Source organism: Chelmon rostratus, chromosome 23 (genome assembly GCF_017976325.1).
Source record: "Chelmon rostratus isolate fCheRos1 chromosome 23, fCheRos1.pri, whole genome shotgun sequence".
Taxonomy (NCBI): Eukaryota; Metazoa; Chordata; class Actinopteri; order Chaetodontiformes; family Chaetodontidae; genus Chelmon; species Chelmon rostratus.
The window spans coordinates 2,733,356-2,759,888 of NC_055680.1; the positions used below are offsets into that span (position 1 = coordinate 2,733,356).

The window sequence follows — 26,533 nt, forward strand, 5'->3', positions numbered from 1 at the left end:
GACTGGGAAAGATGTGGAACGCTCCAAAAACACCTGTTTGGATCATTCCACAGGTAAACATGTTGATTGGTAACAGGTGATAGTATCATGTCGTTCACAGTGAGGATGGAGCGAGGTTCAACACTTTGTGAACACGTGATTGTGTAAAGGATGTTGCTGCATGAGCTTGGTTGTGTTTACTCGGTCCGTGTTTACTGTCAATGATCACATTCTGTTTTATTTATGTTTTACACAGCGTCCCGACTTTTTTGGAATCGCTGTCGTAGCCAGAAAAGGAAAAAAGTGAAGCGCAGACTCAGGATGTTTGCCTTTTCTCAAAGTGAACACTCAGCACCCTGCCAGCAAATCAGTGCTCTGTGTTTTGTTAGTCTGTGCTACACGTTCATCACAAACACACAGTGATTAAAACCAAACTCAAATTATGCTTCATTTTCCCTCTGGGAGAGATTACACTCTGATCTTCGATTATAAAGAATGGCTCTACCACATGAAATATGTTAGAATAGTAATTCCATAATAACGTGTTGTGCAGTTTAACCCCCAGGCTGCCATGTTCAGGGGTGGTCGGTGTGTCAGTGTCAAACTAACAGCCCCCGCTGCTGGAGGACCCTAATCTCCTCCAATCAAAGGCTCTCTTTATGAGGCCCGTGTCCGCAGGCACTCCGGAGGTCAGCCACCAACATACAAGGACCTCTTCACGTGGGGAGCGTGCTGAGGACGAGAGCCAAACCAACCAGCGAGCGCCGAGGGGGAGCCGGACGGGGCAGCGGGGTGGGTCTGACAGGCAGCGGTAATGGAGTGTGTGAGGGATTTTTGGAGGGGAAGTGTTTGTAGGTGTGTGTGTGTGTGTGTGTGTGGTCTCTGAGTTAAGGATGCAGGCAAATACACAAATATTAACTCTCTTGTAAATGCATTCACTCATCATCCAACACACCCACACACACACACACACACACACACACACACACACACACAAACACACACTCATGATCTAACGGTCTATTGCCGCCGACAATGAGAAGCAGATTGTTTTCTGCAATTAATAAAGCAGGAAGCTGCTCTTGTCTTTTTCCATGACATGCACCGAGAACAACAACAACAGCAACAACAAAGCCATGTCAGGATGAGGCGCTGCTGCTGTCTGTTGTTCGAACTTTTGTGGTCTCCGTGCTGCCACGATACCCTTCAACGCAGTAAAGCCTCGTGCATTGTGTTGTAATGCACTGCAGGCCTCGTGCCTTGGAAACGTTTTCATGTAACTGAACGACCGTTTGCTTCATTTGATTTACGATCTGCAGTTTATATCATAAAGCCGGCTCACATTTAACCTGGGTTGATCACCATGGTAACCTGCGCTTCAGAAGTTCAGATCAAAACCCATCAACAGCCTGACCACTGACCAATCAGATCACTTGTGGGATCGCTCATGCGGGATCCTGACAGGGACAAAAGTAATGCAGAGCAACACATATTTTACTTTGACATTTTGCTGTTCCAGGCTTTAAAACAGAGCATCTAACAAACGAAGGGATGGTTTATGACATTAAATACACAATGACAATTACAGCTGCACTTGGATTGAGCAAAGATTCCTTCAGTCCTCCAGGGATTCCCGACAGTGTTGATGCTTTGATAGTCTTATTCCATCACTGCAACTCAGGATAACACGAACAACAAACTAAACCCTCAGTTGTCTTTTATGAGAAAAATCCTCACAGTTAATTAGCTGCCATGATTAGAAATGCAACATCTGGGTCAGACATTAACTTCTTCTCTTCTCCACTCTCCTTTCTGCTTGAGCAGCAGAAACAGTCTTTAACTTTGTGCTTCACATATTCATATATGGAGCCTAAGTTTAATAAATGGAAATTATGTCCAGTCTGAACTCATTATACATTTAAAAGGAAGGGCTTTACCACTCACCTACCAATAATGATACAACAGGAACAACTGATTTTAAGTATTTCTGGTGAAGTGACCCAAAAACATTAGATTGATCCTCCGGAAACCAAGAATATCTCAGTGTCAGATGTACAGACGATCCAAAGATGCATTTCAATGGAAGACGCTATGACGTAACCCGCTTTAGTGTTACCAGCATGATTTACATCTGTCAGATCCCAGGTCAGTTCTCACCGTGTACTTCATCTGGAAGTTCTGGACCAGGTTGAGGTCGACAAACATGCGGACAGTGGCCAGCGTGGTTTCGGTGTCTGACAAGTCGAAGTCACTGAAGCTGAAGTCCAGAAGACGCAGCGACTGGGCTGACGGCACCATGGCTACCTTCAAACACACACATGTGAAAAACATTCGGAAATTCAGGGAAGGGGTGGATTCAAAGACACACACAAACAGGTGAAAGCGTATTGTCTGCTTTATGTAGCTGGGCTGATTTCTCACATGGTTTGCAGATTGTTAATCTTAGTTCTGATGTGGTTTTATATGACAAAAGTGACGTTGAAGTGCTGCTATAGTTACAGTAGCAGCTTTAAGTACACAATTATAAGGGGTTTGTCATCCAATGATGTGTGACACATACTGTATATAGCAGCCTCTTGGGTGGATTGCACCCGAAAAACCAAGCCTGTGTCCTAGAAACCAAGTGATACATCCTCTCTCGAGCACCCAAGGGAGGCCACTTAATCAGGTTATGCTGTTAGTTCATAACAAGGAGCGGAGAGGAGAACAGAACCTTTTGAGAGTCCTGTGGAGTCATTGTCAAGGCTGTGACTGGTGGGAAAAACGGGCTGCACTGATTGGCTCATATTCAGAAAGCTGCCTCGGAGTCCAATCAGAAAATGATGATTTCATGCTATTTCACCGACTGACTGTAGCAACACGCCAAGATATCTCACATCATACGAGGCGAGGAAGAAGAATACATCTGCTAGCCAGCAAACATGATGATACACGATAAAATCTTTTTTAAAAAAGCTTATTTTATAGGGAAAAATGGATTTACATTTGTTCGGCATCAGTGATCCAAACATCTCTGTGTGTTTATAATAAAACTCCACAGGAAGCCATAAAGTCGTTTAACCAGGACTGAAATCAGAGCTCATGAAGCAGTGTCAACAAGTGATAATAAAAGTGAGGCAAATTACCTTTTGCTACACATTGCATCATTATTATTGCTGTATACTTCATGTTCCCTCATAACTTTTACTGCCATGCAGTTGTGTAAATAGTGTTGTGTGTGATGTGTTAATATACTCAGTAATACTTTTTTTTTTTTTGCAAGGCTGGGTTATTAGAAAAAAAAAACAAAGGACAAATGACACGAATAAGAAAGATGGTTGTTTGCCTCAATAGTGTGAGCTGCTGAGAGGTCTGAGCCATAGAGGGGACAACCCCGTCGAGACGTCTGTGGGACAATTAGATGATGAATGAATCAAAAAGCTTCTATTAAAGCATGGCTCGGCTTAAATAAAATCTAAAATAACCACTTATTCATTCAGACGAGGCCGTCTGCTCTGCAGCGACAGCATGGCACGGCTGCCGGCCACAGACACAAAGACCTCGTTAGTTTGGTTTTCTGCACATTACAAACCCTCTGCTGTGGCTCTCGTGCCACGCCTCCACCAGCTGTATATTCTTTAAAAACAGCGACGCAGTGAAGTGTCCGAGCACGACGAGAGCTTCAGAGCAGTCTCAAGAATAACGAACGCGGACAGAAAGATTTACAAAAGCACTTCAGGACTTATATGAACGACTTGATGTTTAGCAGTTATCGCTTTTGAGACATGTAAAGCAAACCCACACAAAAATAAGGCTCATAAACATAATTCTGATACACGCACATTTTTTTTGTGTGTTTTGCACCTCTGAACCATCGCACTGGACGCCCTGAACATCACATTTGCCCCTCTCAAACTTGTAAATTGGATTTCATTAGATGGTTCATGTCATGTGACCTTCATTGAAATGATCGTAGCTATGACGTGCAAATACTGATTTTTTTTAAAGCTCCAATACATCAAATAACAAGATGTCATTTTAAGTCAATTCAAGGTAAATAACTTCCACTTCTACTACTGCTGCTATGTGTGTGTGAACGTGTGTGTTTGTGGGGAAAGCAGCCATATCGAGGTAGCCACACTGGTGCTTTCTTGCTGATTCAGCGGCGTGTGGTGCTGCGTCACATGACTTCCTCTCGTCTACACAAACTCTGCTTCCTCCGAGCCTGAAGGACGACGTCTTCCTGCGTGCGTCACTGCGTGTGTTTGTGGCCGTGTGCTGAATGATCACATGCAGTGGAGGAACTAATGCCAGTGCGGGCACCTAAGTGTGTATTGTTAAATGAATAAATTTTAATTTACCGCGGTTACCTGGAGTTCCCGCGATTCCTCCTCCGCGGCGGAGGCGTGGTAGGACAACACCTGGAACACACACGCATGCAAAAAAAAAAAGATGAGGTGCACGGATGCAGACTTTGGGTCATACTGGAGAAAACACACACACACACACAGCTTTTGTTGTAATTGGCACAATGTATTTCTGTAGGTTTAAAGGGTGACTTTAGTCGAAACACAGTGAACAGAAAAGCATCTATGAATCCGCCTCGTTCGCTCTGATCCTGCGGGGCTGTCAGAAGGACGCGTAAAGCTGGAGACGAGCAGGCTTTTTGACAGGGGAGAAGCGACAACGTGGCGCTGCTCGTCAATCAAACCTGTCAGTCAAACCCAAAGCATGAAGAAGCCATCGTGCTCTGGAGTTCACTGTCAGTATACATCGCAGGAGAGCGTTGTCACAAATAAACCCCCCCAGAAATAACAAAAAAACAAAGGACACGAGGCAGCAGCAGTTTCTATCTATCTATCCATCTATAAAGATAAGTATATATGCAGATACATAGATACGACGTGATGGATAATGTGCACTCCTACAAACACAACATAATGATCTTTATATTATTTATAGAAATAAAGCTGTTTCCGTGTGATCAAAGACTCTCCTCAGAGGCACTGATCTCTGTTTCTGTACGTCATTTTCTTCAAAGCTACATTCGGCACTATTTTGATGTCTGGTGCCTGTTAACAGTCTCATTTATACATTGCCGCCGTGGAGTCGTCACTCTCTCACCATGGTTACTTGGAGGACACTAAAGCCAGTCACTGAAGAACTGAAGATATTTTCTGCTATTTCTACTTTCCCTGATGGGGTGTTGGTATGAAGGACAGGCATGCTGACGCCTTTAACTGTAGCTGTATGCTAGCATACATGAGATTTTTTTTTCATTAATCCGTCCATCTGCTTTCTAGCCTACGACAGCCACATGCAGGTGGACGCACAGTGTCACAGAGCGAGCAGACGAAATGCTCCAGACCGGAGACCAGAGCAGAGCAGAGCAGAGGAGGCGGGCGTCAGCTGCAGGAGACGTCACCTCTGACACCCTGAAGCTGACAGCTGAGAACACGCACTGAGAGCAGCGAGTGTGTCCGCATGCGCGCGGCTGAAATGGCGAGGGGAAGGGGCGATTGTCAACTGCGAGCGTGTTTGGGCACACTTATAATGAATTTGCGCTTTTTCCGGCTGTCGCGCGCCGAGGCTGAAGGCAGGAAAGTGTCAAGAAGCAGCTTGAAAAGTCCTCCTGCATCGCCTCATCACTGTCACTCACACGCCCACATGCAGCTCTATCAGAGACGCTCTCACACACTGTACTTTTCTACACTTTTATACTTGCGAGGGCCCTCACTACTCTGATGCAATCAACAGAACGCCTATTTCCAAATCTTACCCTAATCATAGCCTAAACATGCCTGTGAATATTCTCATTCATCCAGGTCATTGTAAGCTTTAGGGCATTCAATTGTTCGCAACTGGACCTCGTCAGTTTGTCTTAGAAGAGGTTTCGCCTCTCATCCGAGCAGGCTTCATCAGTTCGTACGCAACCAGACTAGATAGGACAGCTCTAGTCCAATGCAATGATGTTAGGTTCAAGTATTTATCCCCTGAGTGAGACCAACCCACAAAAAACAAGAATGGTATACCATTCTAGTCTGGTTGCGTACGAACTGATGAAGCCTGCTTGGATGAGAGGTGATGAAGCCTGCTCGGATGAGAGGCGAAACGTCTTCTAAGACAAACTGACGAGGTCCAGTTGCGAACGATTGAATGCCCTAAAGCATAGCCTAAACCCGATGCTAACCTCAGCTCTAAAATCAAGTCTTTGAAGACTAAAAATGTCCTCACTGCTAAAGTCTCAAATTCAAACTGACTCCTCACAAAGACAGAAGTACAAAAGCACAAACACTGAGTTGTGAAATGACATATTTTTGGTTTTAGGTCTCTACCTCTTTGTTATTCTCGTATCCAGCTCCTGGGTACCACTTCTGATACAATGACTTGTGACAAGAAACTCTACGACTGAGCTCTAATCAAAAAGGTATTTGATGCCATCTGAAGAACATCCATGTGATTGCTGAGCACTTCATGTTATTACCCGATAACGTCAAAGACTGAGCAGCAGGCAGTGTCGAGTAGTGACACGTAGAGTTTTACAAATGTAAAAATGACTCTCAGCTTCACAGAGATAAGATGTGCTGCAAGGCTGTTGTACTGGACTGTATTCAATCATACAGGTCTGCTATAAGGTGCTACAGTAAGTCTCGACCCTGACATTTTCTTCTTTAATTTAAAATCACCAATTAGACTTTTATCAACTCCTTTTTGCAGCATAGGGGCTTAGTATTTTTTAGATTTCATGTTTTTTTTTTATATTATTTATATTTTAACAAAACTGACCATCTGACATCTTACTTTTCATCTCCCGACACAGGGATGAAGGATTTTGTGTAGATGTTTTTCTTGGCCTGGGTGATGATGGATTCAATGAGTGATTTATAAAAGAGAGTTAAAATGTCCTTGCTGATGTTAAAAGACCTGAGCTTCCTGAGCAGATGGAGACGCTGCTGGGCTTTTTTATTCACAGCATCCACATGAGGTCCAAAGGACAGGCAAGTGTCCATCTCCATACCGTTGTATTTACCGTGGACCTGCACGGGGTTCAAACAGGGGTTTGGTCAGGTCTGGGTTTTTCCTTGCAGGCCCACAGCAGAGCTCCTTGGTTTTCAATATGTTGAGCTCTAGTGAGCTCTACCTTCTTAATGCTTTGTAAGATCTATCATGATGCTGCAACTGCCATGATGGGGAGTTGTAGGGGTGGGCTGCTTATTAAGCACATTTTTTAAAAATTGTAATTAGATTACTTTAAATCTATGATGTTTTATTTTTTAGGTCATCCCTCTTCTTCTCTCTTCTCTGCGTTTGTTATGCAAACCTAAAAAAATGCTCTAAAAAGGAATCACAGTGCATTTTAAGGAGGAACATGCCGTGTGTGTGTGTGTGTGTGTGTGTGTGTGTGTGTGTGTTTGTGCGTGCGTGCACCAGGCTGACCTCCAGCGTGACCTCTTGCTTGGCCATGGCTCTCTCCACTGTCTCGTACATCTGCGTGTTCTGGATGCCGAGGCCGCAGAAGATGGCGAACGCCTCCAGGAACTGCTCGTCGTTCCTGTTGAAGGCCTTCACGCTGCCTGATGCCTCATCCATCTTATTCACTAACTGACACACACCTACACACACACACACACAGACAGGAGCAGACATGTACGTAGGTTGTATTTTTGACAGTCCACATCATGCTCAGCAGTTGTGAGAGAGCTGCTGTGACTGATAACAGAAATGAGTGTCTCTCTTTAAAAAGCGTTGACTGATGTTTGTGCTTTCTTTTCTTCTCACTGTTCAACGAGGGCAAACAAAGACAACAACAAGAATACATATTTAACATCATCTGCTTTGTCGAAGTGACTGGTTACATGATCCTAAGCCTTTAAGGACACAGGACAGAGGACGACATCTCTAATGGTAATAACGTATTCATGAGATAAAGAATGAGCTCATCTGAATTAGCAGAACATTTCTCAGTAATAAACGGAGCTGTTTTGATCTTCCTCCAGACCAGGACTCTTACAGGTTGGAGGACAGGCCATAAGGACCTACTTTCGTTTAATCATTGAAGGACATCCACGGTCATTAGTCATGTTCATAGCCAACTAATGGAGCCGCGATCAGCTGATTATGCTGATGATAATCACTGTGATGGATGGAGTGGCAGGACAATTCATGGACGGCTCATGGAGTGGTAATGCTATGCTGGTTTAATGTGCTCTCAGAGACTGTTAAAGCTTCTAATGTTGCATCACCACCTTGAAAAGTAAGTGGAAAACCACAGAGGCAGCTTCAGCACTGAAGCAATCTGGGATCAATGAAAAATACACTTTTCGCCACTAATTGCACCGACTGTGCTGTGAGTCTACAGCCAGCTTTCTCTGTTTTTAAATCTGTGCATCTTTTAAAACCCATCGGTTCATGCTCCCAGTCAAGCTACGCTCATGAACGGATGAGAAAGATGTGGTTTAAGCCCAGGTTTAGGACTTCAAAGGCCGCTCCACCAGAGAGAGAGAGAGAGAGAGAGTCTACCTATCACTTTGTCCTTCTTGCCATTCCTGATGGGCGTGCAGAGCAAACTCTTGATCTGGTTGCTGGTGTGATCTGGGTTTTCACCCTGTCAGAGGACGAGAGCGATAATTACTCAACTTGGGAAAAGAAGAGGAAGGAAGGAAGGGAAATAAAGGGAATAAAAGAAAGAGAGATCATGTACTGACTGTCCAGGGGAAGCGCTGGTCCTTTGTGACGTCTGCAATGTTGAGAGGCAGCATGGTGTTTTTAACATACTGGGCGTACATGTAGTTAATCTGACTGACGTCACAGTCCCTGTGGAGGCACACAGAAACACAAACAGCTTCAGAACTCACCCCAATCACCTGGAATAACCTCGAATTCAAGCTGTTTGGACAGCACAGGAACATGCTTTTAGCTGTTCCCTGTGAATGCACTTACTGAAAGTCGCTTTGGACTCACTAATGTCACGTAATATTTGGCGATGTTTCGTTTAAACCTAAAAAAATCCCAAGGTGTCCAAAGATGCCTTAATGTGCATAAGATGACAGACAAGGAAGCTGGAATATTTCCATCTGATGTAATGATGCAGCCATAAAAACATGGTGCCTTCCAACAAAACATACATATACAAGATACATATTTTAACTGTCAGCTTGAATAAGTTTAGTTTTGTCCTGTGTGAGTTTAGCTTGTGGCCACTTGGGGGCAGTGTGACTTGCGCATGGATCAGACTACACGAATCTAGCCCGATTATGAGACAATTTTTTCGTGGCCGACCAATAACCAGCGCCGAGGCCGACCGTGAACGTCTTTCCCCGTGTAGTGCGACATGCTAAACGACCTGTCGCGCGGCGTCTGGGACACCCGACGACACCTCGACGAAAAGACAATTTTTATGTCTTGACACGCTTAGTGTGACATCTCCCACAACGCGATCCTCTCACCAGAGCGCAGTCGGGTAACCATGGCGAAGGGGAAGAGGGATGCTGAGGCTGCTGCTGTCAGGTGGGACAATGAAAGAGAGGAAAAGTCTGTCGAGCTGTGGCAACAGAGCCCCCGCCTGTTTGACGTTTCCTCGAGGGAGAACGATGACAAGTCATAAAAGACAAATGCTGGTGAGAAACAGCGGAAGCTCTTCATCGGCCAGGCGAGTCGCTGGCTGTGCTGTCATAACATTATCCGCAGGAATATGCTTTACTAATGTCATTACTAATTCCAGATCCAACACTAACAGGTCTAGTGTGCTGTGATTGGTCGAGGTCATACGCGTAGTGTTGCCAGTCACCCGACCAAGACACGGCAAGAGTTTATGGCGCTGGTCACAGGTCACCCGACACATTCGCCTCTTTTGCTGCTAAAATCCTCTGTAGAGCTGAGTTGTGTGCTAATTCTGCAAGGATTTGTCACTGCAAACCACAGCTTCAACACTGCTTGTAGTCTTTTTTATCCGTTGGTTGTATAACTTGCGATTCGTCACTTCATGTGACTTTCTTAGAGACACCTCAAAGACTGATTTCGACCATTCCTTCATCCTGTTCCTTGGATTCAACGTCGCCACCATTATAACCAACAAATAAACCTGCTTCCTTAAGCTCCGGGCTAACAGCCATGAATAAGAAAACATGTGCTGCGTAATGAGAGAACTTGAGCACCTGAGTCCGCCCCGACCCCCGGCTCAGGTCTGAAAGCTGAAGCCGTCAGTCACGTCCGTCAGCGCTTAATAAGCCCGTTTGTTATCTTTAGCCGCTCCAAGTCCGACCACAGACTCAGCTAGAATACTGCGTGATAAATGATGGAAAATGGATACATAAACATAACATGAGGTTAAGGCACAAGCCAGGGGATTTTGGCTGCAGCGCTGCGGCTGGATGGTGTGTGTGTGTGTGAACGAGAAGGCAGGGAATATGAGAGTGTGTTAGCGACAAAATAGACAGCTAAGAAACGCACATCAGTGGGTGTGTGTTAGGGAGAAGACAGAGACGCAAAAATCAGTGGTGGAATGTAACTAAGTACATTTACTCAAGCATTGTACTTAGAGTATGTACAATTTTGATGTACGACTTTGATGTACTTGCGTCACATTTCATAATAGAACACTGATAGGAGTGTTTTTGCATGATGGATATTTTTATTTTTGCTTTAATTTCGCAAATAACTGTACTTTGACTTCAGTGACGTTTTGAATGCAGGACTTTGACTTGTAATCTAGTATTTTTAGACTACAGTATTTGTTTTAAATGAGTAAAAGACCGGAATATTGTGTGTGTGTGTGTGTCCGTGTGTGTTTTGCTTGGTTTCCAACATCCTATCCACAGTTTCATTTTGGATGACTTTAAGGCTTCAGGCTAATTATAACAATATGTTCTGTCCAGACTGGCCTCAACTCAGACTCACACACACACACACACACACACACACACACACACACACACACACACACACACACACACTTCAAATGGGCATTCTGCACAGTACGTGCATTTGTGCTCAAGTTTAATTACCCAAACACACTAAAATCCACATTTCCTTTCCCTCTCTCTGTGATTGACTTAAATGAGGCCACAGAATAGCTACCGGCATCACTAAAAACCACGACAGCACTATGTTGGCTTTCAATTCAGGGCCCCAATCAAACTGGAGATCCAGAAAAAAAAAAGTGCTGCCCTACTTCGTCAACCTGAAACGCTCTGCCTGCCATTCCTGCGAGCCTGATCAACATCGGTTCAGCTCGACTGAGCTTCCTGGCGGAACAGACGCCTTGTCATTGGGAAGCCGCGGGTTAATGTCACTATAAAAAGCCTCCTGCAGTTCCAGCCGGTCAAAACTAACATCTCTGCAGGGCTCCTCCCGTCCTGCGTTGGCCCAGTTGGAGCTGCCTGGTTTTGCCATATCGCAGCCCTCACTGAGGAAATCCAGCTCATGCAGTGCACACAGCGGGATCTAAAGGCAGCTATTAGATCCAAACAATGAAAGGAAAAAAAATGTGACGTTTTGGAGGACGAGAAAGATAAGACATCTGGTTTGTGTCATGCCTGAGAGTGCTGGGATCTTCACAACTGCCTATTTTCCCTTTCACTTAAATACTGAGCTCTGTTTGCATACACAGATATAATAGCTGTGATTTGGAGAATATCCACTGGCAGTCGATCTAATCAGACCCAGGAAAAATGCATTAAATCTCAGCTCCAAAACAGGAAACGCACAGGATCTGACAGGTCCATCTGTTTCGGCAATAAAAAGAGGGTCACAAACTGTGTTTCCTATCGCGCTTTATTGATTTTACGTCTCTTCATCTTATCTCTGCCAGGAGCGGGTATCAGTGCAAAAATACAGACAATAAAACCTGATAGAAAACATGGTTTGTGACCCTGAGACAGCAGCATTAACTATGAGCTTCCTGTTTTTATTTTAGCTCCATCAGATTTTATTATGGCCAACAAATCCAATGGAAAAGACGAAAACCATCATTGTGTTAGTCTCACCATACTTCCTGACTTCCCTACTCTGTCTGTGGCCCCCAAGCCCAGTGCTGAAGACATCATATAATAATGCTGTTTTCAGGTGCATTTTAATGCTCCCTTGGTGCACGAGGGACTATTTACAGCCAGTACTGGGGAGCAGTGATGCTACATGTACCCCGGGAACAGAGAGACTAACTGCACTTGCTTTTAAGGTATAAAATATTTCACTATTTCACATTTCAACATTTCAGTTTTCAAGCAAGTATGCTTAAACCTATGGGTTCCCAACCCTTTAGTGTATTATTTGCTGATAATTAATTATTGTGGAGGTAAAAGAATGCCATTTATGGTAATCAACATTAGAATGAACATAATAGAAACTTTGCTGGGAGGAATTACTAATTTAATTAATTGCCTGCAATCTGTCTGCTGAGAGCATTTTGGAAGTGATACTTGGCACTTCTTAAGCAAACAACATTACGCCCTCTGGGATTAGGTCGGTAAATTGACAGAAATGCACACACAGAATAGAGCAAACACAACTGTCCACACGTGCACACAAACAGTCCAGTTCTGTCACTTAGGCTGGGATTAAGATTGAATTTTAGATGCTGCGTAGCAACTGGGGAGGCCAGGCCACCCTGGAGACGAGCGGGGCTGGGGAGGAGGGAGCGTTTTCTATCTCATCGCGTCTTAAATCAGATTACAGCTTATTCACTCCTCCTGGCTGCAGCACGAGTTGATGTCAGGAAGCTCTGCAGCTACAGCCTCCTGCAGTCCTTTTCCTCCTCATCCTGAACCACTGCTCACTCTGCATGTGCCGTACATCCCTGAAGCTTTTAGATCTCTGACGGGCTGCTCTATCCTCACTTCTCTTCTATCTGTTTTCTTTCACTCCTTTAGAAATATTATAATAGAGTTCATACAGATTAGATCATTTTCATGTCAAGTGCAGCTTAGTGAACAAAGCCAACTCTGTGTCCTAAAAATTGTGTTCCTGTAATACTAATTTGCATGCAGCAGGAACGTTAACTCTTGCCCTTGTAAATAAAGCTTTGGCAAACAAATGAAGGCTGTGAGATGTGGTTGAAAGCTCCAAAAAGTGGACACAGACATGTTTTTTTTGGTCAGAACTGATTTGCCACAGCAAATGCTTTCTGTTGGCATGTTTTTTAGGTTATCCACTCCTACAACTAACCCATGATTGACGTTTTTATGGTGATGTTTATTCAATTCAAAGCATTTAGTTGGTGAAAGATCATGGTTTTGGTTAAATATTGAAAATCATCCCATCACTTCAAAGCTGGACTGCCTTTTTACAATTTTTTTTGCCTTTATTTGACAGTTGATCATGAAGAGTTGTGCAGGAACAAGGGCAGAGGGAGGGGCATGACGTGCAACATCAATACAAGGTCCCAAGCTTGAATGGAACCAGCGACAAAGCAGCTATGTGGCGTGCATGTGGCTACTGGCGGCGCCCACTAAGGCTAAATTGTAGCGTATAAACGGGGGAGATAGGGTCGACACAGCAGAAGAAGAAGAAAGATTTTAGAGGGTTTATTGGAAATATGGCCTCAGTTTGGAAAAAGACACCAACTATGCCACAATGATCCCATTTGTTTCTGGTTGTGGTATAAAGGTAGCACAGTTTAAATGATTCTTCACATGGCAGCTTTGTAAGATGTAGTATACAGTGCAAATACCCACACTGGTAACATGAGCACATATATATTCTAACTGACATCTCTATCCACTGTAATAGAACTGCTGCTCCACCTACGCAGCTAATACAGCTGTCAGAATAAGAAAGCCTGTTGACCTCAATAAAAATGTGTCTGTGCGAGACGGACAATTGCGAGACTCTGATTGGAAATGTCTCCGTCCAAGATTGTAAAAGGGCCCCGCTTCGGCATGATAAGCAGGTTGAGATTGAGGAGCTGTCAAATCGGCCCTAAAGACAGCACACTGAGCCAAAAGAGCCCGGCTAATGAGAACAAGGGCTTCGAACCGAAAGCCGGCGATCAGAAGTCTGGGAACTTGGCAGGTGAAGACGGCGTATTACATCACAAAGATCCCACAGGGCTGCAAATCAGCTCTGCAAACTTATGAGTATTGGATCGAGCCGCTCTTTCATGTCCTTTCTCTTGCTATTCAAAGTGACTGGATGGGCACAATGAGACTTTTATTACCGCCAAAGTACTGCCTTTCATCCCCTCTCCTGCTTCATGTATATGGTAATGATGAATCCGTGTGCAAGTGCCTGTTACACAAACGTCATCGAACAGCCTCCGAGGTGAGGAAAAGGGTAGTTTGCAAATTGAAGGAAACAGCACTAATGACTGGTGGAAATGGCTGGAGTGTGGATCGAGGCTGATCTGCAGGACTTTTCATTTAACGACAGGTTGCAGTTGAGGGCGATCGCCTTACCTTTTGGGGGCGTCTAGGACTTCACTCAGCTCGTCGTATTCCATGTGAAAGACACTGGAGAAGGAGTTCTGCAAAAAGAGAAGGACGTTTATTTCTCTGAGATATTATGGACTGAGTGATGTAGCCAGGACTCGCTGGGGGGCAACGTATGCTTGGCCTGACGCCAGGGTCTCGGCTTGGTCTATACTCTAACCTCCGAATAAAAACGCTCTTCTGTGCTTAGCAGCAGGTCCACCCTGTATGTTTTTTGGCCATATCAACTTCCTCATTCCAGCCAATTAAGCCATTAAGGCTCAACCCAACATCCAAAACACATCTCCAAGCATGAAAAAACGGGACGTTGATATATTACCCATCAAGCCTTGCCAGAGGGAAAGTTTATTTCGACATTCCAGTGCTCCTTTTGCCTTTCCCCCCTTATAGGGACTTGTTTTCTCTCAACCTGCACTCCCAACCCCTCGCAAAGGATCCTTTTTCCATTTTTAAGAGGTGGGGACAGGATGTTAAAGATGGATGAAGCTTCTTCGTTTTGGAAAAATTTGCCCCGTACCCGTGTGCACACACACACACACACCTTCGCTCTGTGGCGTTAGTTCACCCTGATCTATCTAGGTGAGGGTAATAAAGCTGTTTTAAACAGAAAAAGGACCTGGCAATACTATGACATTTATTGGGATCCCTGGCAAGCGGAAAGTTTATAACAGGATGACACAGACTATGGAGCTTTTCCCCCGCGTGTATTGAAATAAATCGGGCTCGTCTTCTCGTGCTCTTTGGACGGATCAGTCGAGGTTTTACACGTCGAGGAAAGACAAAGGAATGGTTCACTGTCTGTAAGGGTTTCCACATGCAGCTCATGGTATGTGATGGACCTCCAGCCAGTTTCTCGGCCCGTAGCACAACACAACACACTTTGTGATGTATGTGTCTAACAGTGGAGCCGAGAAAGAAAGAAAACAAAAGGAAAGAAATCTGACACTGACCCACGCTGATTGTTCAAATGCTCTTCTAGCAAGTGGCCTCTTGCAGCCTTTTGTCTGAGCAGCAAAGGCACAAGTAGCTTCACAGAGTTAGTTCATTGCAAGATGACTTTTAAGATTTTTAAGTGCAGACTTTAACACAAGCAACCATGAAAAGCGTCCCGTCTCCTGCTAACAGCTGCTGACAGTATTTTCAGCCATGCTGAGAATGTGGCTCAGCGGACTGCAGCGTTGGTGCACTGGTCCATCAATCCATTCCTTTGTTCCAGGCTCAACTACCTTAGCAGCTATTAAAAGGATTGCCTTGAAATTTGGTCGACATTCATGATCCCTAGGGGATGAATCTCCACGATTCACATTTGTGGGTTTGTCTGAAATTCCTAAACAACCATTTGTCAGATTACCATGACAGTTGGGACAGACATTCATGTTGCCCAAAGGATTAGTCTTAGCAACTCTTCCATCATCACCAGGTCAAATTTCAATTTGTCCAGAAATTTTATGTTTATGACAAAACACTTTCAAAGAGGAGCCGTTCCCATTGGTTTCAACTCTACTTTTGTGTAGTACTAACGAAATGTTAGCTTTCTGACATGTTAATACTGAAACTTCATTGTGAGACCAGCATGTTTTATCTTGAGGGTCTCACTGGGGTCTGATTGATGTGATGGTGGTCTTTCATGGTGAGTGCCTCTCAGAACCACAGAATGGAACCAGAGAGGGTATTTTCTGCCACAACTTCACCTGCCTCCAAGGTACAAAGATATCGTATCTTGTATTGGAGTATTTGAGTTTGTACATTGATGGAATATATGTTATACTGTCTATATTTAGAAATATAGCAAAGGAAACTGAAAACAAAAGAGAAAACACAATGCAAGTGACAGGGTTTTTAATAAAAATAGCATTATCTGTCACGATTAAAGAGCAATCCCTGCCTCATTTTTGTCCCGTTTTGCTGTCCTGCCCTGACAATCGGCTTCCTCTTTACACTGGCATGCATATGCCCAGAGTAAGTGAATGGTCATAAGTGTTTTCAGATGTGTTAGTATGAACGAAAATTTGTATGAATGGATTTCTAAAAGGGATGCTAAAAAGCTCATCTGCACAGAGGCTGCTTTCTTTAAAAAACGTATTAGAGTAGATGTAGCCTGTCTCACTTCTGCCTCACAGAGCCACTGGCTCCTTGTCTAGTTTTAATCACGACCAGGTTCTTTGCATCTTTCCCTAAAGTTAAACAATACTTTCAGTCGCCTAAACTCGAGGCTGCAGATCAGAAATAATAATCATCATATGGGTGATTTTGGAAGGCAATTAAAAATGGCCTATTTTATTGTTAAGGTAGGAAGAAATGAAAGGAAGAATGAGAGAGAATAGAAAACAGCAGGTTTAACAACTTTAGAAATTGGTACAACATGTACACACACGCAACCACACAACATGTTTCAGGGCACCTGTAGCCAATCCCAGAATTATTTCTACCGGGGAGAGTTAAACAACTCAGAAGAACTAAGCACTCCCAGTAGTGAACCAGATGTCAGCCCCTATCACATAACAGTCACATTCACACGCAGCCTAAAAATGCCAGAACACATTATGCACACATGCAACGCATACTGACAAAACACACGCCCATGTGCACACGAGCAAAACACAGATTATTTCATGTACAAACACTTGAAGGTATGAAAATACATGTGCAGCACAATGCAAATACATCACGTGCATGCAGTAATGTGTATAATGAAAACCAGCGTACACGCACATGCAAACACACGCATCGCTGTTTCTAAACAGATTCCACACACTGCAGTAAAGCAAAGTGAGCCACTGCAGGCCAAAGTCTTATTGTTGGTACGGCCGAGTGTTAAAGAGCAGCACTGTCATTTACTGGACTCTCTGCGGGAAAGCTCCTTTCTTTGGGCAAAGGTTACACTAAAATCCACGGACCTGTGGGTCCTTCCTGAGAAACTGCAGACATTTAACACTGACACCTGTATACAGACGGCTGTCTGGCAGATAAAGCCAGTAAAAGTAAAGTAAAAAAGAGGAGAGAGAGAAAGGGGGAGGGGTATAAAAGAAAGAGAGACAGCTTGTCTGGCAACCCCGAGGTCATGAGAGGGACAAACACACACACACACACACACACACACACACACACATGCACACAGTATAATAAAGTGGCTTGTAACAGAGCAGTGGAGTTCAGAATATACATGAAATTAATACATCTTGATTCATCGTATTAAAAAGTTGGTTCACCCAAAGTACAAAAATATATAAAAACATTTCTGATTTTCCTCTAGTGGTATAGCCAAGCAGATAGTTCTTTAGGCTTTTATCTTTCCAGGCTGGGAACGGCTTTAGGTCGACCTCAAAACAGAGGAAGTGAGTGGAATTTCATTTGTGCAGCTCACAGCAGTGAAGATGACATTTAAAAGATCACAAGCAATGTCCTGTTACTCTGAATGATCCTCATAGGACATTATCAATGACAGGGCCGGATAAGCCTGCGACGGAGCCCTGGGCTAAAACTGAGCTGAGCCCCCTACACACACTTCGTCAAAACCCATTTTGCCCAACATTCCAGAAAACAACTGCGTTACGTTTTTTGCCTGCCAAGGCTTTTTGTATGCTAGTTAGTTTCAGCACAGAGGCGCTTTGACCTAACTGCTAATGTCAGCACAGTAATATGTTCACAATGACAACGTTACCATTGCTGAGTTTAGCCTAGTCTAGTATAATGTTTACCATGTTCACCATGTTAGTTTAGTATGTCGGCATTCAAACCTTCACTAATGCTACTAATTTACATATCTGATGAAGGGAGTGTCGGCTGATGATGGAGCAAGATTAAAATTCTGAGCACCAAGTTCTTTGAATTAATCCTGAGGTGAACATAATGCCTGTACCAACTTTCACCTCAATCCAAACAACAGCTGACGAGCCTTTTCATTAAAAACCTTTCATGTCAACCTCATGTGGCGCTGGAGAAACTGTCACGGGATCAACAAAGTCTGTAGGGTTCATCTTCTGGGGACCATGAATATCTGTGCCAAATTACATGACAGTCATCCAACAGAGATATTTCAGTCTGGAACAAAGCAGTGGACTAACCAGCTGATCAACAGGTCGACCTCTGGAGCCACACCACCAGAGAATGAAATGCACTGAAACTACACTGTGACACCTCAAGACTGAGTAATGCAGCGGCCACCATGGGCCATTACCAGGTCAGTGGACGCTGAGGCTCATATTACCAAACAAATTTATCTAATTACCACAACTTCACACCAACGACGTGAGACCTATAGACCCTTTCAATTGTCCGCAAACACCTTCTCGTCCTTAGAAAGTGCTTGTACTGTATAAAGACCATAATATATGGTCGAAAGCTAAAAAAAAAAGCTATGAGCGGACCTCGAATTAGGATTCTTTCGTCAAATGCTTTTAATAGTTTGTTTGGTAGGAAACTCTTCATAGCGACTGGAGAAACTCATCGAACGTGACTGTTCAGCCTCGGCAATAAAGCTGGATTAGCATGTAGCATCGTACTGGAGGGTGAACTGGCTGCAGAGTTGATGCTTTGTGAAACCAATATTTAGAATAACATGACATCAGGTACAGTCAGCCGTCAGCCCAGTGTAATGAGCTCTAAAACTGAAAACCTGTTGTTGTGTTGGGATTGGTGGTGAGCCATGTCCAGTGATGTAGGCTAGTGTAGATAAACCTACAGTGACTCCTGCTTATTGGAAATACAAATGTTTGAATCTTTACCAGATAAACAATTGTCGAGGACAAAGTTAAACGAAGCCGTTTCATCCCTGAATGTTTAACATGTAACTACATAGCATGCCCACCCAAACACCCACACGTCAGCTGCTAAATGGGCAATAATGTGCATTGAAGTTGACGTTTTGTGGCATCAGCACTTACAATAACATACCATTCTCTCCAAGTATTTATAGCAACTTGACAGTCAGAACACCAGACCTGTCAGATGCATCATTTTTTGTTGAAAGGCTTATGTTAGTGGGCAATGAATGTGTTGAAGTGTTAGTCAAACTATCATTAAGAATGGCTTGTTGTTATGCTCAAGTGTGCACTGTGTGTGTGTGTGTGTGTGTGTGTGTGTGTGTGTGTAGGACACGTTTTCTCAGATGGAAACCTGCACACATCAGGCCTGAAGTCAGCGGTACGCTCAGAAACAGAGGTTGTTTAATAAGAACACTGAACACATTGTGGCCCTCAAAAAGTGCCTTTTGGGGATCATAATTATACTGAAGTTGTAATAAATCTAAAGATCTGTGCATAATCCATTCAGCGGGTTGCAGAAATCTAATATCTTGCCTCATGTTAGTCTGCTGGTCTGAACATTACTTGCAAATCTCATTAGATTTACATTCAGTGTACTTCACTGAGGACTTTCATATTCCGATGGGTTCCATATAAATCCTACCATATTAAACCTCTTCAGATAATACACTTGAGCGAGACAAACATCCTGGCCAGGAAGTGCATAAGACTGCACCGTTAACATGTAAAGACTGTATGATATAGTATAGTTCATGCCATTAAATCAGGGCAAAAAAAATATCCCTTAGTATCCCTTATTATATTTTTTCCAAATCTTAGGAGGGCGACAGACACTTTGTGCAGGAAAATCACTCAATTTGGGAACTTGAGATCCTCGTACCATTTTGCTTTTGTTTGCTGTGTTTGCTTTTGGCCCGTGGCCCACCGTTAAGTTTTAGTATTTGCCCTCAAAGGGAAAACATCTGGGCACCCCTGCATTAAATCATGAAATAACTTACATAATCATCCTCCCGAGGCTTTCAGTGACATGAAACTTCAGTGGGGTTTTCCTCAATCAGCTGTTCGGCCAAAATGAGCACTGCTCTTCCCACGGGCTGTTTTTCTGTTCAAAAGCCCTCGCCAAGGAAGCCTTGTGAGAACCCTGAGTGGACAGTCTCATTGCACATATACTGTATTAGTACAACGCAGCTCAACAGGTCGACTCGAGTCGCTCTCCTGCTCAAACGTCAGGACAGCCGGAGGCGGAAATGGTCAAATAACAAATGAGGACCACCAAAAGTGAGCTCATGGTAAAAGTGCTGAAAAGTAGATGTGTTGTAGTAATTTAAGACCACAAATACCACCAACCACAAAATGGAGAAAGTAAACATCTGCTGCCCCACCAAAAGCATGATCAGATGTTTTGCTCATGTGGTCTTTGGCATGGAAACATAGAAAACCAGGAGAAGCTGCATCATCGACCTCAACCACCACAGGCCAGTGGCAGTAGATGTGTATTACAGGTAGGTAGATTCTTAGATATTTCCTGATGTTTGGATGAAATTAATGGTTAAACATAAGTTATAGCTCAGAGTTCCTGAGATGAGGGAGCAGCGTAACTGGGCTCACCTATCAATCTCCTGCCGCGCACGACACTTCATTTGCTTCCCTTTCCAGTGCGCTTGTTTTCTGTGCGAGAGTGTGAAGTGTCTCAGTGTGTGTTTTCCCCCGGAGGAGGACAAGCCAAAACAAATGTTAATGCCCACAGAGGACTCTTACAGCGTGTGTGTGTGTGTGTGAGGAAAGTGAAAGAGACAGTCAGTGAGAAGTATAGGCTGTATTTACATTAAAACACGGCCGGCTGCTGCATATAAAACGTCTTGACTCGCAGAAGAGAAACTCTGCATCTCCACATGCTGTCGGAAGTGGAGGTCTGCTGCTGCTGAAAGCTGCTATTCATCGCCGTCTGTTCAACTTCACTTTATTTCATTTCAAGGCAAACAAAACAGCCTCATTGTTGCACACAGTTACTATAAAGCTGTTTGAGCGGCAGCTTATTTTGACATGCTGGTGGTTACCTTGAGATTGACTGCTTCATGCCAAATGTTCTACTGTAAAGCCCGTAAAAAGCTAAGAAAACAAGCCAAAATATGATCAAATATGTACGTTCTGCAAACTGTGGCTTCACTAAGATTTTTAAAGGTTCATACGAGTAATAATATTTTCAAAGGTCTTTTAAGTTATTTTTTGTTAAAATACCTTCACAGTGGAAAGTGGAATGCGTGACGCTGATTTATGTGCTGCGCTGGAGTCGCAGGGAGATGGCGAACATACAGAGTGCAGGACTGTGACACCAGAATCCAGGATTTGTGTCCAGACTGTGTTGAGCTTTAGGCGATAAAAGCACTGCTGACTTTTTCTGTTTTAAAACAGACCAAAATCATTCCCTAACAATGTGCTCCCAGTGCCTTAACATAACCATAAAACACTGAATCACGCTGTAGTCACTATGAGCGGTTAATGCATTGCAAAATTGCCTAATTTTGCTGAAAACATTTGAAAAAATGTACAAAACGCTGCTGCAAATCGGTTGTAAATAAATGGAATTTCTAGAGGCAGGGCTGGTTTAGTGTATTACTGTGTCTAAGGATGGGTGATTAAGTTTAAGTTTAATTAAGATGAGATTAATTCAAACTTCTTCTTTTGCACAATGAAACTTATATAACATGTAGCTGAAAATTTGACCTGTAGATTACAATAAGTGGCAGAATATGCCTTAAAATTGCAACGTCTGAATAGTGAATACCTGCATGCAGTGCAGTTTTGTTGTTTTTTTTTTGCTTAAGGACACGTCCAACAACAGATGTTCAATGCTGCGTCCATCAGCTCGTTTATCATTAATTTGCTAGCAAGACGCAAGACAAGTCTCTGAGGTGAGTCGGCACAGACGTAAATAGACATTAAACTCTCATTAAACAAACGAGCAGAAAAAGTTGGGAAAAAAATGGAAGCAAACATATCAACAATATCAAACCTGTTTTTTCACTCCAAATCGACCACCTGTTGCTGCTCGATAAAACCAGCTGTTAACAATACAGTACAGGTGATGGACAGCCATTCTATCATCAATGTGATTCAATAGCAACAAACTAAACCCTCACACACTGTAAATCCCAAACGTTAGATCATCTGTTGTAACTGACACTGGCAAACGTTCCATGATTTATAAATTCACACTTTTTGACAGCAAACAAATGAAAAGAGAAAAACTATGTTGTTTTTTTTTTTTTTGCTTGACCAAATTAATTAAATTTGTTCAAGTAAGACATGAATCATGGCCAAATGTTGAAATCTCTAAAATCGGGCCATTTAAACCAGAATGATTGAATGAGTTAATGTTTTCAGCCAGTAACTCCAGCACTGAAACGATTCACCTTTGATGACTTGTGATGCATTTTATAAAACTGATTATGTGACGCAGTTTGCACAGGCACTGGTAAATCCACCACATGAACTGGACTAATGAAAAAAGCCACAAAAAGATGTCAGTAACAGAAGCCACCATTCAGCTCCACCCTTAGCAGCCTGAAAATGTCTGACTTAGACTGCTGGAATCATTTAGAGAGCTGGATGTTATTTACAGCAGGTATATTTAGAATTATTGTAAGCTAGTGCATCCATCAGGTCTGAAACTCAGTTACCATGGAACCACTTCAATAGTCATCCCGGAGCCAGTGGTAAGCTTAGAGATTGCTGAATTTACAAGTTAACATGAGCCGCCTGAATGCAACATATGCACTGTCCTGTCCTGCTGCTGTGCTGCGTTCAAACAATCCATCATACGCATCATCATAAAGGGTTTTTACAGAATGAAGATGGTGTGCTAGACAAACAAGTATGAGCCTTTCAGCATGTAAATGTGAGTGTGTGCGTGTGTGTGTGCTGACCATGGAGTCTTCGTCAGCGATGAAGACGGTACAAGCCTGCGCCTGCATAAAGGAGAGGATGGTTCCCGCGATCTTCCTCAGTAAGACCTCCAGACACTGCTGCTCCTCAAAGATGAGACTGGCCAGGTCCAACAGCACCTGCACACACACACACACACACACACATTAACACAGAGAAGAATATACTAACATAATATAAGAACACATGTCTTCATAAAGACACGTCGTCACCCACCTGATTGCGTCTGTTTTCCAGCTGCGACGTCTCGTAGAGCTGAGCGTTGTGCAGGACGATGCCCGAAAAGGCCAGATAGGCCGAGAAGTCCTGTTGGAGAAGAAGGGAACAACACGTGACGAACCTTAAGGAAGCCATGACTGGAAACAAGACTGGGCTGATGCATGGAAAAAAGATAAATCAATGATGAAGGATCAGAAGGAGGAAGGAAGATGACAGACGATATGAGGAAGGGCACACACAGGTGGAGAAAGATGGAGTGAGGTAAGGGAAGACAGTTTATCTGACTTCACACACACAAGTCTGACACGGGTCAGTACAGCAGGTTATGTTTATGCTAGTAGATGTAAGGCAAGCTGTTAACAGCTTATTCGAGAGCAGCATATCTCACCAATGACACTGTTTTAATTTCTAAATTCAGCGTGGTTCTTGATGCGTGAACCAGTGAACTTTACGAACCTTTTCATCTTGGTCAGTGAAGGCACCATCATCCCCACATTTCTTATTGATAGCCTGAGCTACTCCAACCACCTGTGATGGACAGGATGGAGAAAACACAGAAGAGATGATCAGAAGGAGAATTTCCTGCTGACCGCAGAGAAGGTGAACAAAGGACTTCGAGCGAAACTTCAGTTGCAGAAAAAACATTCAAAGTCAAGCTGAGCCGGTTTCTTTGTACTTCACCCTGGAAAACAGAGGTGCTGAGCAGAGATAACACAGCTCTTCTTACACGAACTGAATCATAAATATTTCTGATTTGTCTTGATTAGCATTCTATACACAAGTGAATGAAAGAATTGACAATCACACTTTTTCTTTGGAATGACGTGCAAGATTTCTGACAAGGTTTCTAATCTCATACGGACCAGAAATCCTGTCAACATGAAACATGGCCGTCCACCAGGCCTCTATTGCTGAAGCTGTTTGTTTGAAGATTGAAATAAATTCACGACAAACTGATTTAAAGACACAGTCTGGCCAGAGAGACTATAACTGTACAGACTCAAGGTCGATTCCTACTTCCTACCCTGCTGGATGAGAATGTCAGCTATATTTTTAAATGGCTCGAGGACATTTCGACAATTTGGATAGGACTATAACGAACAGCACAACATTATGGGGAATATGGTCACGGCCCTCTGATCAATATCACTTCACCTGTTCAGCACAGAGACTTCCAGAACGAGCAATATCTATCTTTTTATTCATCGCTGGTTGAGACAGAAAGAAAGAATAACATGATTTTAAATCATCTTGCTAAAAAACACAATGTATAGAATAATTAACTTATGTAGCAGGCCCCCCACAAACCAAAACCAAAACATAAAAGTCCAAACATATGGCCCATCATTCAGTTTGACGAAAAAGAAACTCCACTCAGGAGCTCGGAGCTGCATCTTTCTTCCTCAGTGGATGGAGTTTTCTCAGTTGTCATGGAGACTGCATACTTGCCAGCATGCTTAAATGCTCTACATATATGATGACAACTGAGCCATCGCCATCACAACTGAGCAAACTCTGCTGAAGAAGACCATGAGATGTGGTTGAAATTCCTGGAAAAGGCAAGTAGTGGACTAACAGGATACCCATCATAAGCTTTCCCTTGCCTGCTAATATCAAAGTGTCCCGTAAGATTCAGGATTCCTGATTCCTGAGATAAACCACTATCCTTCTGGATAGTGGGAACATCAGATCTACTATAAGTAGTTAAACACAAGCTTTACTGTGCTGCTGCCGTGTGCACTGTCTTACCTCTTCTCTGTGGTTCTTGATGGGAAGGCAAAGGATACTCTGGGTTTTGTAACCTGTGATCAAGTCCACCTCAGCATTGAACCTGGGGTCCTGCGGAGGGAAACAACATTAACCATCAATCCCATCTATAAAGCAGTACAAGCTTTTTCAGGTTTGGGCAATTGGGACTGACACTGGCCTTTAATGCTATATCATATTTCTGCAGGTGGACAGTCAGCTGGTATTCCTAAACGACCCACCTTATTTCTATTCAACGCTGACTCCGCCCTCAGTGGTCAGGCTAGCCTTATTAAATATTTGATCTGCAGCTTTAACCGCTCAGCTGGTTTAACTGTGGTGCCTTGTGTACAATAGATCTCATGTGACAAACTCAATAAAAAGCCAATGAGTGTTTTAAAAAGGATCAGGGAGCTAACGTTAGCCTAATTAGCTAGCTATTTAGATCTGATAAAATCTGCCAGCATCTGCTGTTATTTCAGCCAACAAAATGGAAAGTCACTGGCTAGAAATCTTCTTTTGTCTGAAATCAACGATTATTTAAAAAATTAAGACTTAATCTTCCACTATTATCACTTTAAACAGCATAGGATACACGTGCCATCCAAGAACCAAACCATGATGGTGTTGCAGCCGTTGTAACGCTAAATAATGGGGCTGGGGTTTAGCGAACTGTCTGTTAATAGAAACTAACGTTTGAAAAAGCATCAGCAGCTTTGGTCCAGACCTCATCTGTATTCAAACCCTCATAAATCCTAACAAACGGTTCAACCACCTACACTGACGACAAATGCAGGAACAATTTGCATAAACTGATATTCTATAGCTGTCAGCGTTATGCAACACAAAACTCCACTCTGCTCCAAAACAAAAGCCTCGCTTGGTTTTGTTCGTGCTTGGTTTCAGTCACAAGGAGGCAAAAAGAGAGAAGTGGTCTCTGAAGGCATGTTAAGGACTGGTGGGTGGAGGGATGTTTTGTTTAGAGGACTATTCTCCTGTTGGACAGGCTGACCTTTAAACACTCGGCCTCTCTCCGGCCATTACCATAATCCTCTAAACTCAACGTGACTGTGTGTGTATGTGTGTATAAAACCATGGCTACTAGAGGAGCACTACAACCATTTTCACAACACACCAGGTTTGGTATGGTCTGCATCACAACAGGATGTGTATATTCCAGTGTTCTCAGTAGCTCTATACTGTAGTGGCCCTTTATTCACCTCAACTGCTGAGACAGAGGCTTATATTAGAGACAAGCCTTTATTCCTAATTTATTTCTTGTTTTATCAGTATATTTAATCATATTTCAGTTAGAAGAGTTTTTTAACTGCATTTGGTGTTGATGATGTTTGCTCTTAATGCAACCTCAACACTTCACGCTGGGTGTGCTAATCCCCACACTCTGTATTAAGCATTTAAAAAACGCCCTTAAATGAGCCAATAATTGGCTCATTCATATTCTGGAAAACTTATCTATGT

At 43.3% G+C, this 26,533-nt stretch overlaps 1 protein-coding gene across 2 annotated transcripts in view; it reads right to left on the reverse strand.

Moving 5' to 3' along the window:
• pde5ab (phosphodiesterase 5A, cGMP-specific, b) overlaps positions 1-26,533 on the reverse strand; it is a 52,778-nt gene that overhangs the window by 15,017 nt on the left and 11,228 nt on the right. Inside the window, exons 4-13 of one of the 2 annotated variants that reach the window (XM_041965175.1) lie at positions 25,058-25,147; positions 23,765-23,836; positions 23,306-23,395; positions 23,071-23,208; positions 14,349-14,416; positions 8,664-8,772; positions 8,479-8,563; positions 7,396-7,571; positions 4,329-4,379; positions 2,137-2,283 (exon numbers count right to left, since the gene is read on the reverse strand). In XM_041965175.1, coding sequence (XP_041821109.1) covers positions 2,137-2,283; positions 4,329-4,379; positions 7,396-7,571; positions 8,479-8,563; positions 8,664-8,772; positions 14,349-14,416; positions 23,071-23,208; positions 23,306-23,395; positions 23,765-23,836; positions 25,058-25,147 — 1,026 coding nt within the window. Of the gene's footprint in view, positions 1-2,136; positions 2,284-4,319; positions 4,380-7,395; positions 7,572-8,478; positions 8,564-8,663; positions 8,773-14,348; positions 14,417-23,070; positions 23,209-23,305; positions 23,396-23,764; positions 23,837-25,057; positions 25,148-26,533 lie in introns of both variants that reach the window. The other variant, XM_041965174.1, reaches the window with a different exon arrangement.